Here is a 15792-nt window from a genome sequence, read left to right as displayed (position 1 = left end):
TGATAAGAACAAACACAAACAGAATGTGTGTTCCACTTGCACCTGGTAAAATGCACCACTTTGGTCTAAGTGAAGCAAATTTTGAGTAACTTGTTTATATTTCTGGATTGTTTTCTTTGTATAATACATATAATTCCTTTAAATTACACAAAAACAATTTTTTTTTTGTTTATGAACGTTCTTTTGAATGCTAACATAGTCTTTCTTTCCAGGCATAGTTCTACATAAATCACTTGAGTCATAAAAAAATTTAACAGAATCTTCTATTTCTTTGTGTGAGACTTTACCTTTATACAACGGAGAGATAGCTATCAATCCTTTTTTATTAAAAACTTGTCTAGCCATTTTTAATTGGTATTATGTAACTGAAAAGTTATTTGTACTTCTAATATTGACCAAATTGGGGGTGTCAGTGTTGAAGTTGAACAATAGCCCTTTAGTCAGTACATAGAATGTTTTCTTTTATCAAGCTCATCATTTCATTCAAGTTTTCAGCCTTTTTTTTCATGTTATTTGTTTCATAAAACAGTTTTGAGGTTTGCAAAGTTTCTTTCCAGGAGCAATATTCAAACTACTTTTCATCATAACTTGTGATCGTAACTACTCTTAGATTTTCTAAAAGTAATTGAATCGTATAAAGCTTATCTGCACAGTTGTTTAAAACATTGTTTATGTTTTGGAAAATACAAATTAAAAAAGTATATATATATTAAAATATTTAAATTCTTATTCTACTTACTTGTGATTTTCTTTGTATGTTTATTGAGTGGATCACAACATGCTTTCTGCCATATAGGATATATTTTCAAATATTTTGTAGTATGTCTTTCACATAATATTGTTAAGTTTGATAGTTCAATGTTACAGCGTAATGATATAGCTATTTTTTCTTCATTGCTTAAAGTTTCGATAACATCTTGTTAGCCTTTGCATGTACCTGATGTCATTAAGCCAATAGAACACATCTTATAATAAATTACTTAGTATGAATGTATTTCCTAAAAAAAAGAGCATTCTTCTTTCCTACTTAACTTTCAGTAAAAAAAAATTTTAATATTGAAATAATTAAAAATTTTTCAGAAAAAAGTACTGGCAAATTACATTGAAGTGTCCAGCAGTAATCCGCAAACATTGTTGCACTCCAACGACCTTGATAACGCGACTCCTTTACCATTATATCTTAATGAAAGCGTTCGCCATGTTAGTAGCGTACAGAACCAAGGTTTTCTGGATAGAAATTGAGATGCGAATCAAGGAGATGAATTTTGAGGGACATGTTGCATCCCATATCTCTATAGACATTTATGCAATTTTAACCACATCTTCAAAATTTACAGACTTGTTATTTCCGAGAAAATTAGCAACGACGGATTTAAATGCCAGCCATGCATTTTTTTCAATTCCACTATGTAAATTTTCAAAGTGGATGTCAGAAAAAGTCTTTTTTATATGAGGACTATAAATATATCTTCTTTCACCTTAGCGTCACTCTATTCAGGAAATTTGTTCCGTAAGTACATAAACGAGTCATTGTGAAGCGCCTTAACAAAATTTTTCATAAGTTCTAATTTTATATGAAGTGGTGGCATAATTATTTTATCACGTTCAACTAATGGCAATCAAAGGACATTTTTATATTCTGGCTGCATTCTATCTCTAATTGGCCAATCCTTCTTTATACAGTGTTGTTTTCTATCTCTACTGTCCCATTCACGTTACTTTTAAATCACCACATATTCTCTAGGTATATTTACCATAATCAAATTTATTTGATAGCAGCGACATTATATCGTATGTTTCTTTTAGATTGGCAGAATATGCAATTGGTACAGACGGATTTATATTTCCGTTGTGAAGTAATACTGCTTTTAAACTGCTCTTTGATGAATCAATAAATAATCTCCATGATTCTAAATTAAGTTCAATGCCAAGGCTTTTCATAAGGTTCTCAATACCCGTGCAATAACATAAACTCTCATTAACTGAAAAAAAACATTACCAATTCTTTGTGACGGTTTCGAAATTTAGAAATTGTTGTACCTGGTGCCAATAAATTAAGTTCTTGAAGTCGAGATCTAAGTAATTCAGCTTAGCCTTTTGTCAGCGCCAAGTCTCGCACAAGATCGCAAAGTTCCGCATTATTAATTAAATAGATGTTTTCGTCATGCTTGTTGTAATCAGAGTCTGAGCTACTGACAGAAAACGCAATTTAAAATTCGTCTAACATTTCTACATTGATATTATATTCAGTGGGTGCAGCAGGTATTGGCAAAGTGGCAGGATTATGAAGTATTGGCTTTGAAACTGATGCCACTTCAGGATATTTAACAGGCAATCGAGTTTTATATGAAAATCAATCATCATTTACAGAATAGAAATAACAATCCGTAGTATGGTTGCTAGACTCCCGCCATATCATTGGAACACCAAACGAAAAATGATTGTTCTTTTTTGCTTTTCTTAATCAACCACGCAAGTTGCATGCGCATGCTGAGCAGATAAAATTTGGTGCCCAAGCCTTATCCAAATCTACTTTTGAATCAAAATATAATTCATACGCTTTTTTTAAAAATGGTGTAAACGTTTTCCGATGAGATTTATCTGTTAGATAGCCGCAGACATAACAAAACATATCTTTTGAATTAATACAGCCTCTGAAAGCCATGATATTAACTTACCATTCAATTTAAATTCAAATAATGATAAAACTATGTAAACCTTTTTAGAATAAATTAAAAAAATAAACAAAGTATAACAAAAAATAGAAATATATATTTCTATGCTTAGTTTTCTATGCTCAGTAAAAACATAGAAAATACGATTTTACAAATATCTCAAAAACCTGACGTGATACAAAAAAATGGTTTTCAGGTTTGAAATCAGCGCTAAAAACTACATTAGAATATATAAACGATATATTAGATTTCCACAGCTTGTTTATCAGTGTTACTAGTATTTAATTTTAAAGAAGTTCTAAAGATTTGTATTTACTTAATAATATAAAAAAATGTAATTTTCTAATTTTAATTTAAATCTAATTTAGAACTGGCACCAACAATGGCAAAAAATTGGCCTTCGCTAAATCAGTCATATAGAGTAACAACTTTAAGGTAACCAATCATTGCACGCAAAGAGTTTTTTTTATAATTTATTACTTTATTAAATATTAAAATATAAATATATATATATATATATATATATATATATATATATATATATATATATATATATATATATATATATATATATACACACACAAACATATATATATATATATATATTTTTTTTTTTTTTTTTTTTTTTTGTTGTTTCGAAATGGATAAGAAAGGAAATACTGTATTTTTTTTGTATTTGGGTTGATTTATTTATATTTTACGAGACCAATATATTTATATATATTAGATAAAAATAAATTTTTATGTATATCTATAATGTAAATGTATATAGGATTATGTAATATAATTATATTAATATGTGCTAACACTTTATTAAAATTTTGATTTTTTTTTGAAGTTCTTTATATACAAATTGATTATTTATTGATGTATTTGCAGTAAAAATGAAATATAAATCACGGAAAATTTAATATTTTTATGTAAATTAAAGATAATTTGTTTTAGATAGTATTTTCGAAATCATACAATATGTTTTATATTTAAAATGTTCACTTTTAAAATTTTCATATTAACAACATTCCTTTCATTTACAAAAACTATACGGCAGCTGAGTTGCCGTTGTTTAACGGGAAAAACGCATTGATTTTCAACGGAAATTACAGTTTATTTACGGAAAATTTCCGGCAGCAACAATGATAAAACCTCCCGTTATTTAACGAAAAAAACCCATTGTATTTAAACGGAAATATCCGTTTATTTACGGAAACTTCCGTTTACATATGATGGGTTTTCCGTAAAATAACGGTAAGTTTTTAGGGCTGTAAATCCTGGCTCGTGTTCGTGAACGGCTCGGTGATCGGCTCGACAAGAGCTCATTCATGTTCGGCTCGAATGGTAAACGAGCCGGGGTTGAACAAAAAATTAGACTTGTTTATTACGAGCCGAGCTTGAACATCATAGGCTCGTTTATATAGGCTCGATTAAAGCCCGAATATCTCTCTCTCTCTCTCTCTCTCTCTCTCTCTCTCTCTCTATATATATATATATATATATATATATATATATATATATATATATATATATATATATATATATATATATATATATATATATATATATATATATATATATATATATATATATATATATATATATTTATTTATTTATTTATCCAATGCAATGAGAGCAAGACTTATATTTGTGAAAATGTAATTTGAACTATTAGAGTGCAGTGTTTAATAGGAATTATTATGTTTGTGAGAGTTTACATTATGTTTGAACTTTGAACATTAAGTTTGAACATTGAACTATTAGTTTTAACTTTTATTTTGAACTATTAGATTTGTGGGATCTTATTTCATTATGTTGTTTATTTGCATGTTTAATAGACTGTAGGATTGTTTATGTTGTTTGTTGATTTGGACTTGCATTATTTACAGACGAGCCTTTAACAAACAATTTTTTTGTTACTAAACGAGCTTTAAACTGACAGGTTACAATAATTATTTCGAGTTTTAAACCAGTCGAGCTCGAGCAACATGTAAAACGAGCCGAGCCCAAACAATACTAATCCTTAACGATCCGAGCTCGAACAAAGAATCTCATGTTCGAAACGAGCTCGAGCCAAGCCTGAACACTCTTAATATGTAAACGAGCCAAGCCGAGCCCTGGCAAGCTTGGCTTGTTCGGCTCGATTTACAGGCCTATAAGTTTTGTCATCTTAGCTGCCGAAAATTTTCCGTAGAAAATGCAATATTTTTTTTAACAGTGTAGTTTCATATGGTCACAATTTTAGAAGAATGAAGAACAATACTATGAAACTAGTATCAAGTCTAGTTAAGAATAGCACAAAAAAATTTATCAACTTGTCGCCTCTCACGTTTGGGGCAAATGAGGGGGTGAAGTCAAAGAGCTTTTTGTTCCCAGCCTCCAATCATCGCAACGTTTTGAAAAGCCTCAATATTTGACATAAGTGTAAACATACAAATGTTTGGAATTTGCTCCATATCTGGAAACACCATCTCAAACACCAAAAAAATACTAGATCCGTCACTGCTCAAATTCGTACAATTATAGCAATTTATTATGTTTGATGTTCATCAGACAGCCATAAGCTGTCACAGAGAAGAAATCCCATTCAAGATTGGCTACAAGTTTAAAGCGAAAGTGATAACTTATTATTAGATCGGAGTGGCTGTATCATCATCATGTATTAGACCGAAGTAGCTGTATCATATTAAGAGTCATTTCAGAATATCAGAAAGATTATTAACATAGATGAACATAAACAACGAACTTAAGATAGTACTTTGCTTACCACAGAAAGTATAGTAAATAATGTTGTCTATCAAAGAAACATTAATATTGGTATTAGAAAGAAATTATTCAATAATTTGCAGCTTTCCCTGTCACTCCATATGAAGAGAGCTTATGGAATACTCTCAATTCTGAAGCAAGCGTTCAAACAAATGCAATACGGCTGCTCAAACTGATGTATTTATTGTCCAAAAGTAAGTTGTTGAACTCAAATATGATATTAAAGAGTTAAAAACTCGAAGACCTTGCTAATAATTGGGAGAAGATTGAATGTAAATACTATATAAAAGCTTGATAAAAAAATACTATTTTGCTAATAATTTAAAACTAATAATTTCCTGTCAATTTTAATTTAATCAATTATGAGTTTTATCACAAAAGCTATTTTCAGAATTTGATTTGAAATAAAAAGGTAAACGCAGAAAACACGTCACTCAGCTCAATATAAGCTTAATATAAAGTTTCTTAGTCATAAAATAGGTTTTCGCAAATAAAACTAAAATAATCAAAATCTCATCCCTCCTCCTCAAACTAACAAAACACAGAGAAGTGTTTTTAAATGCTAAATTTAAACCTTGAAATTGTCGCACTTTAAGAGTTGTTTTAAAATTTAAAACATGGGTAAAATCTAAATTTGTGCATTTCTATTAGGGTTCTAAAACTGTCTTTACGTCATAATCTTGTATTACATCATAATTTTGTATTACAGGTAAGTGAAGTATTATTGAAATAAACATTGCTTTTTCTTAGGTTATGAGGTATCAATAAACTTTTAAAGCATAAAAAAATACTTAATGCTTGCATTTCTCTGAGACATCCTGTTTTGATACCATTATTAGCATGCAAACGTAATGAGTTCAAAAGTCCCATGCTCAAAGTTATTGAACATTAGGAATAGAAAAAAAATGGCGTCTAATTTAAGTAAACGAAGGTAGCGTTTTGAATTTTTGATTATCAACTGCATAACTAACAATGTTAAAGTTTGTATAGCGCTATGATAGCCAATATTAAACTCAGTAGCGTGAAATGAAATAATCTAGTAGTAAGAAGTAACTCAGTAGTGTGAAATGAAATAATCCAGTAGTAAGAAGTAACTCAGTAATGAAAAATAACTCAGTAATTAGAAAACTAATGAATTTAGTAATAGAAAACTAAATAACTCAGTAGAAAAAAAGGCTTTTAAAACTAAAAAGTCATTAAAAATAACTTTTTTAACTATATTTTTCTTTATAATTTTAGACAAGTCACTTAAATAATAAAACTTGTAGTGTCGTGTAAGTAATCAAATTAAAACAGAAAAAAAATTGAATTTACTTATTGCACGTAATCCAAAAGTATTCAGGCCCGTAGCTAGGCTAAGAAATCCAGAGAACCACTCAGGGATTGCAAAAACGACGTAATAAGTGCGCTTTATTTAGTTTCTTTGGTGCTTCATCTCAACGATGTCTTAGAAGCTTATCTTTTAAGAAAGATAAACCATTTTCAACAGAGTAATTGATATCTTTGTTGGTGTCAAGTCCAAATAAAAATTATTACAACGTATTACAGGTATTATAACAACGTGTTTAATTGCATCTAAACTATTATAACTGTTGGTCATTTAGCTTAAATATTTTTATGTATTCATAAAGTAAACCACACATTGCTCAGATTTGAAAATAAACAGCTGAAAATGATTTATAGTTGGTACCTCTAGTAAGGTAACTAAACAATTGGTACTTATAATAAGGTAACTAAACAATTGGTACTTATAGTAAGGTTTTTTGAATAAACTTAGAACGAGCTAATGCTTTCATTTTGTCTTTCTTTTTATACATTTGCAGATAATGAATCTGAAAATGTATAAAAAAATACACATATAAATATAAATTTATGTTCAAACATAAAAGAATATAGAGGTCAAATGTATTGCTTCACTTCAAGTTTCTGCTCCAGAGCCTCTAAAGACCTAGCTACGGCCCTGTGATTACTGATACATAAAAAAAAGCTCAATAAAAACCGATTAGTTAACAACAATATATACACAGTATTCACACGCGTAAAATGCTATTGAGGATCTGATGAAACCAACCTAAATAAAAAATAAAATTACGAGTATCTTTTAACAAACAATATAATAACATAAGTAATATTTTGTTTTTAGTCATGACAATAAAAAGAATAATATTTTTGTTTGGAGTAACAACAACAAAAGAATAGTTTATTTCTAATAACAAGAAATTATAATTTTTAAGAATATTTTAATATCGATTTAATTAAAGATAAACAGAAGATGTGTTTAAAGTTTTAAATGCATAAAAAGCTCCTATTCTATTCACAGATGCACTGGTACACAATAAAATGCTTGGCATTAAAAAACTCCTAAGATTTGCGTCAATCAACACAGATATTAATTTTATTTTAATATCAGTATTTTCGTTAAAATAGTTTTGTTCAGAAAATAAATTAAAAAAAAGTTTTTTTTTTGGCGCTGAGACAAGTTAACTACCAATTAACCAGTGAAAATTGAAAAAAATTGTTTATTCAAAAAAGGTTAAAATTTTTAAATATCTGCATAAATAGTTAAAATAGTTCAAAAGTAAACCACAAGTTTCTCATCTAAAAAGAAAGCCATAAGTAAGTCATCTAAAAAATTACTAACTTCATCATTTTACTAACCAAGAGTTAATTTTGTCCATTAAAATATTTCCAAAAAAATTAAATAATAAAGGAAATATTTAAAACATAGTTGATTGTAAAGCAAGAAAACTACTACACATAAAATGTTTGAAAATAAAAAAAAATATAAATAGCTATCAGATGTCAAAATCTTTTATCACATTACCTAATTACACTAGAATTTTTGCTAAAATATGTTTGTTTGCTTTCCAAAAAAATCTAGATTTGGGCCCAGTATGAAGTGACTGAACACTTGCCAAAACAAAAAAATTGGCACCAGAAAAAAAATGTTTTTTTAAAGATTTTTTCAATGATGTAAAAGTAAAGATTCTTAAGAGAAAAGAGAAAATCTTTTATGATAAAAGGACTTAGTTTTTTAGTTTGATTAGCTAACACTGGAAATTCTGGTTTTAAAAATCTTTTAGACTATTTTGGAATAATAAAAAAATTGCACAGTTTGTTATAGTAGTGTCTTTAAACAATTGCAACAAATACATATTTAAAGAAACAAATTAGAAATAAAAAAAACCCAATAATTTAGTTAATGAATCAACGTTATAAATTTTTTTAGGATCAAAAAGATAGAAGGATAAAAAGATTTTTCTTTGGCTATATAAAAGATCTTTTTTCACCATAAATTTTATTAACCATAATGATATTATTAGATTTTGCATAAAACAAAATTATACAAAAGTTTTTATTCTTTTACTTTTAGGTCAGGTAATTTTTGAGAACCTTTATGGTAACAGAAAAGCTCTTCATCTAGTATTGTAAATTTCCAAACAAAATTCAAAACAAAATTATCATCAGAATAATATTTAATTAAAAAGTATTAAAAGTATAGTAGACTTACCATATGATTCACATGAAATAATAGCAGATTCAACACGAATGAAAACAGCATTCATTTCAATTAAAACAGCCTCTAACATAACACTACGTTCAAACATTAAATCGTAAAGCTCCCACAAGCCAATGAAATTTTGAGGAATGTCATTACAATTGATCACATCGCGTAAATTGCTTTTTATCTAAATTCATGCAGGAAATGGAAAAACTATAAGATTTGAAAATAAGTCAAAAAAATCTAATAGAATCCTTTAGGATTTTGCACAAGGATAAATATGATTATTATACAGGATTGAGGATAAGGTAACTTTATTTAAAAAACAAATTGTTCAAACATGAAATTTTTATGTTTTTAAAAATCATGTAGGATACTATAGGACATTTTTGATTAATGATTAAAAAAAAAAAAAAACAAACTTTATTGACTTACTGCATCCAGTTTTTTAATTGTTTCATTGATTTGAATAGTTTGATTTGTAAGCTGTATCTTCATAGAAGAAAGAACCATCTTGTTGCATGCTAAACACACACACAGATAAATAATAAAATATTTTCAAACTTAAAACCTAAAGAATTTTCCTGTTTTGACTAATATTTAGTCATCTTCAGTTAAAACAAGATAAATGGTTGAAATATAATCAGTAAAAATGAAAAAAAAAAAAAAAAAATGTTAATTAAAATTAGAAAAGAAGAATTGTTATTTATTTCAATAATGCATAAAATTATAAGGAACCATGTCGAATGAGGAGTAGTTTTAACTGAAAATCTTTTTTCTGTGCAGTTAAAAACTCAGTTTAATAATTATTGTGGAGAAATTTAGTCACCCAAGCCAAATTGATTCTTAAAATAAATAACATTAAAAAACAACTTTTAAGCATTTTTAAAAGTTATTTAAGACCAAGTTTATATCATAATTTAAGAATAGTTTACATTATAAATAAAACAGTTAAAATTTCATGTGATCAATTGATCACATGAAATAATAATTTGAATTTAGGGAAGCTGCTTTTATAACTAAAACCTTTTAAATTAAATGGTATTTAAGAAAAATATATTTGGAAAAGTAAATTATTTTAAGTAAAAAAGTAAATTGGAAAAGCATACATTCTCAGCTCATCTAGCTTTTACAAAGGTTGGCCAATAAACAGTGGCCCAAAAATGCCACTTTTAAGGCAAAAATTATATCTTACTCATTTTTGAAGCTAACACTCTGAAATTTTCTGTGAATATTCAATATACCTTGGCCTATTATAGTTATTATTTTAATTTCCTTCTCCATGCCTATGATGGATGCACCAATAAAACTAAACCAAGAACAAATATAACAAATAATAGATATGACACATGTTTCATACTTATTCTTTAATGTTCTATTGATTATAAATAGTCACCAGCATGTACTATACATTTTTATTTACCAGCACTGTAGTTTGTTGTAATAATTAAAAATCAGGAATGCAATAATTTTTAGCTTTATCAATATAATTAAAGGCAGGATGTAACACAAAATCTTTATCTAAGCTTTCTAGATGAATAGTTTGATATCCAGCCCTACTCATTCATTCATTCAACTCATTCTACAGTCTAAGATTAGAGCTAAAGTTTTTTCTGCTGAGTAAATTTTAGAATATGATATATTACAAGACCCATCCATTTTACTTTCCATTAAATTTTTTAAAACATCTTTTCATCATCCTTTGTTGTTAAAATTAAGAATAAGTACATGAAATAGGCTTTCAGTGGTAACTCCTAACTTTTCATTAATATCTGACAATGTTCTTTTCTTAGACCTTGTTGAGAGATCTTTAAATGATTTTGATTGTGCACCTCATTTTAAATTTTTTATTTGATCTTGCTGTTAAGGTTCATTTACAATAATTCTCTATTTAACCATGTCTTGTAAAAATTTATAAATCTCCCTTTTTGTCAACTTATTTCAGTCCATTTCTTTTGAAAGTCTCTCATAAATTTTTCATTTAAACTAACAGGATTGTGTTAGGGATAGGATTGAGAAATCAATATACAAATTTTACTCACTAATTAAATTTAAATATTTATTTTCATATTTTTCTTTAATCAAGTAATCAAAAATGTCTTTGTTTTTCAAATTTTGGTCTCAAAACTATTACAAATTGTTTAGTTTTTCACGAATGTTATTTATTTTGATTATTTAAATTTTTATCCAAGCTCAAACTTTTATTTGCTTTTTTCGATTCGAGAATTTCTTATTCTATTTTATTCTAGAATATTCTGCTATTTATTTTTACCAAAAAACATATCAAAACATTGCAAGTCAGAGTTTTATTTTAAATGCATCATGTTTGAACTAACTCTATCGTTAAAAAAGCAAAAGAAAAGTTCCAAAACTTTTTTAATAACTTTTTTATACAGATTTTTTTTTAATTTTAGGCAGAAAATTTAGTGGCACGCAAACATGAGCAAAAGTTTTCCTGGTTGATCAAAATCTTATTAAAAATTAAAAAAAAAATGATTAAACCTGCAGTAAATTGTGTTTTTGTAAGTTTTTCTTACTTTTTAAATTACTTCATGTTAACTTTTTATATTTCACACAAATGTTTAAAAAAATCTACAACATTTCTAGTCAGTATTTTAAAAAGTTTCTGGACCAATATTGCTGTTAAAAAAATTAATATTCTTGAATTTTTGAACTTCAAACCCTCCTTAGATAAAATTCAAAAAAATAACGGACTTTGAAAATTTAAATCTGGTCTACACATATCATATGTATTTAAATTTTAGGATTTAAAAACTTTTTTTTGTATTTATGGCATGGTCCTGGATCACTGTGCAACTAGAGAAAAGTTTAAAAATGATATGCTTTTAACTTTTTCACTAAGGTTGCTTTAGTAGATTCTAAAGTAATGAATTAAACTTACAAAATGTTACAATAACTTATGAAATGAATGTGAGTGGTTTTCAATTTCAATTTTCTTTCAAAATGGACAAATTACAAGGTTGGAAAACTGGTATAGAAAAAGAAGTTGCAAAATTGGATGGCAGTAAGATATTGAAAAAATATGAAACATAAAAAAATCTAACCTTTACAAGTTGCATTAACATTATCTTCAGCATAAGAATTCAAATAGCCAACCATTTTGTCTATTGTCTCTAATGCTATGCCCTGATTTTGAAATTGATTAAATGTTGGAACATAATTCCACTTTGTAGCATTTAAGCAACTGCATCGTTTAGGAATCATACAAACCTCTAGCATTAAAACAAGTATGTAAATATATATAGTAATAAATATATATAATATATATTAGTTCCTTATATTAATTAATTAATAATATTATATTAATATATAATAAATATATTAGATAAATAGATGTATTAATTAAATTTTATATTGGTTGATACTATTGCTTTTTATATTTAAACATTTAAACATTGTCAACTAAGCGTAATAAAAAAATTAAACATTAAACCAAACAAGAATATTAAATTTAAAAAAATGTTTATTTACTTGGGCAGTTAAAAAGTTTGCACACTATTTTCTGAACACTATCACCTATACAGTCACTGCCAGCATTTGATGGGAAAGGAAGAGAACAATTACGTTCTCTTTGAGACACTCCTGAATCACATGAAGCACTACAGGCAGACCATGCTCCCCATGAGCTCCAAGTGCCTCTAACTGAAAAAAATTTTGTTTGTCAAAACTATTAACTTGTTACTAATTATAATATCAATATATGACTAATGCTTTATTTAATATAATAATAAATTACTATAAGTTATTATTAAATATTTGAAATTTAATGTAATACAAGCAACAGTGAACGCAATTAGAACAATTTAAAAGTTGTAAAATTAAAAAAACCAACTTGGACAAATTACACCAACATTGCATGGTATAGTTTGAAGTTTTCCTAAACCATTGTCAGATAAGCATAACTCAAGTGTGTTATTTAAGCAAAACCTTTGACGAGATTGAGTTGGAACACTTGCATTTTTTGACTGACAAGTTTCAGAGCAGTCAGTGAATGGTCCCCAGTTTGTCCATGTTCCTTAATGACAAAAAGACCATAATTTAAGAGTCTATTCTATTATTTTTGTTTAAAAATAAAAATTAATATTCAAGAATATAAATAAATTAGGTAGACAGATTTTACTACAACATTAATGTTTACCACTGCAACTTGTATTTGCTTAAGCAAAGCAGTTTAAAAATAAAAATTTCTTGTAGTTAAAAAATAAACTTTCTAATAAAAAGAAAAAACATTATAATAAAATAATCAAAAAACATAAGTCCTTCCAATAAAATGGTCAATAATCATACCCAAACTTGTAACTCGAAAATGAAAATAACTCTTTTCCAAAAAGTGAAAAACATTTATATAGCAAGCACACATACACATAGCACTTATGTTTGTGGCAAGCACACACACATGAATAATATTTTATTTTATTAAAAAAAAAATTAAATTAAAATTTTTTAGCTTACCACATGGACCTGAACAAATTTTTAACTCTATTTTTGTAAGATTTCCATCAGCTTCACAATCTTCCTGGATTTTACCTGTCATTGGACTTACACAAGATCGAATACGTTGGACATACCCAGTTACTCCACAAACTACAGAACAAGCACTCCAATCACTCCAAGTTGTCCATTGTCCTTTTGCTGAAAAGTAATTGTTAATAATACTAATTTTAATTATGAAAAAATTTTCATAATATCATCATACATCAACTCTATTAAAATATATATATATACAGCCCTCAGTATTAGGGTAAATGAGGTCAGCAATAATTTGCCGACCTTAATCTGGTTGAGGTTGGCATCAGGTCAGCAAAAAAAAACTTGATACAATGATTTTACCATAAAACATAGAAACTAGGTTGTCAAATTTTTGCTGACCTCAAAAATTTCTAGGTCGGCAGTTAGGTTGGCATTGCCAAATGGCGACCTAATTCCGAAAGCTGTATATATATATATATCAGAGATGCGGAGTCCCAAAAGGACTCCGGCTTTAAAACTCTACTTTTTCCAAGTCTGTAGTGTCCAGAAGCTCTAAACATATTTGTTGAATTATGATCTGCTATAAGAAAAAAATTCATGAGATTAAATGAATTGAAACTTATTGTTTTTAAGCCCGGAGTCCTGGAGTCCTTGCCGCCATTATACCTAAGGACTTCGGGTTCAAAAAATGATTGTTCCTCTAACCTAAAAGTCTTAATTTTTTTCCTAATAGTAATCCATAAACTTATTTATATTTTTAGAACTCTTGGATACCAAAAACTAGGATGAAGTAATCTTTTTGTGACTTTAAAATCCGGAGTCCTTTTTGGGACTCCGCATCCCTGATATATATATATATATAATATATATATATATATATATATATATATATATATATATATATATATATATATATATATATATATATATATATATATATATTAAGGTGGTTCTAAAAACAACTTTTTCTGAAAATGACTGCTGGCACCCCCTGAATATGTTGTATATAATTAAAAAAATGCTAGATTTAAGAAATTTTTGAATAAAAAATATTTTAAGGGGTTGCTACCGACCCTCGAACATTATATAGGTCCCTAATATTATCAAAAAAAAGTTTTTCAAAATTATGTTATGTTGGGTCTCAAACGAACTAAGATTGTCAACCAATTCTTCTAACAAAAAGATTTTTAAACAATCCATTCCTCCTTATCAAGATGCATTATTTAAATCAGGTTTTATCTGCAAATTCGCTTACCATTCAAATAAAAAACCAATCCCATTCAAAAATCACAATATAATCTGGTACAACCCACCTTTCAGTACCAATGTTGCAACAAAAATAGGCAGTTGTTTTTTAAACATGGTAGACCTGCACTTTCAAGTAGGTCATAAACTTTGTAAGATATTTAATCAAAATACCATCAAAATAAGCTACTCATGTATGTCAAACATCAAGTCCATCATTAATTCACACAATCACAGGATATTATATAGCCAAAGTAAAGATGAGGGAAAAACATGAAACTGTGTCAACAAATCCATCTGCCATCATTTATCAAGCCACCATGGCGTCAAATAAACCTGACTACAAAAAAAAAGAAGTATATTTTGGTTTATGTGAAACTCCATTCAAATCTTGGTATGCTAATCACCTAAAATCTTTTAACATTAACAAATATAAAAATGATACCGAGTTGTCTAAAGAAATTTGGGACATAAAAGACAAATTGTTTACACCCTTAATTAAGTGGAAAATTGTGAAACGTTGCAATCCTTATAACTCCTCATTAAAAATTTGTAATTTTTGTTTATACATAAAATTCTATATTTTAACATATAAAGGTGAAAACCTGTTAAATAAACGATATGAGTTGATTTCAAAATGCAGACACAAGAATAAATTCCTCTTATATTTTTTTGACACCGGTGATTAGCTAATATTTTATTTTTTCTTTGGTTGCCATCAAGTATGTCGTTTAGCGACATAAAGATCCCACTACACAGTATTTTGTAATTTTTAGCGGTTTTTTTGTTTTTGATTTTGTATTCAATGGCTGATATCTAACTTTTTTGGTAGTCAGTGCTCAATACAAAAGTAGAGCAGTCATATATTAGAATAGTGAGTAAATAACTACAATTTGAAATATGACTTGAAGTTTCACACTTTATGCAATCATCAGACATTATAAACAACTGTGACAAAAAACATATACACAAAAATACAATACAGTGTTAGCTTAGGAGGCATCCATAATATCCATGCGTACGAACGTTATAATATACATGCATACAAACGTTATAACATCAATGCGTACAAACGTTATAATATCCTAAGCCGACTCTATATTGTATTGGAGGAGGTTTTTT

At 27.6% G+C, this 15792-nt stretch overlaps 1 protein-coding gene across 5 annotated transcripts in view; it reads right to left on the bottom strand.

Moving 5' to 3' along the window:
- Positions 1 to 7420: 7420 nt before the first annotated feature.
- Positions 7421 to 15792, bottom strand: part of LOC100200012 (uncharacterized) — a 114846-nt gene continuing 106474 nt past the window's right edge. For all 5 annotated transcript variants that reach the window (XM_065807362.1, XM_065807360.1, XM_065807364.1 and 2 more), the window contains 7 exons: positions 13408 to 13587; positions 12788 to 12970; positions 12427 to 12597; positions 12000 to 12167; positions 9370 to 9458; positions 8944 to 9121; positions 7421 to 7503 (listed from right to left, as the gene is read on the bottom strand). In XM_065807362.1, coding sequence (XP_065663434.1) covers positions 7463 to 7503; positions 8944 to 9121; positions 9370 to 9458; positions 12000 to 12167; positions 12427 to 12597; positions 12788 to 12970; positions 13408 to 13587 — 1010 coding nt within the window. In that variant the 3' untranslated portion in view covers positions 7421 to 7462. The remainder of the gene's footprint in view (positions 7504 to 8943; positions 9122 to 9369; positions 9459 to 11999; positions 12168 to 12426; positions 12598 to 12787; positions 12971 to 13407; positions 13588 to 15792) is intronic.

Source organism: Hydra vulgaris, chromosome 10 (assembly GCF_038396675.1).
Source record: "Hydra vulgaris chromosome 10, alternate assembly HydraT2T_AEP".
Taxonomy (NCBI): Eukaryota; Metazoa; Cnidaria; class Hydrozoa; order Anthoathecata; family Hydridae; genus Hydra; species Hydra vulgaris.
This window is presented reverse-complemented; position numbering and strand designations above follow the sequence as displayed.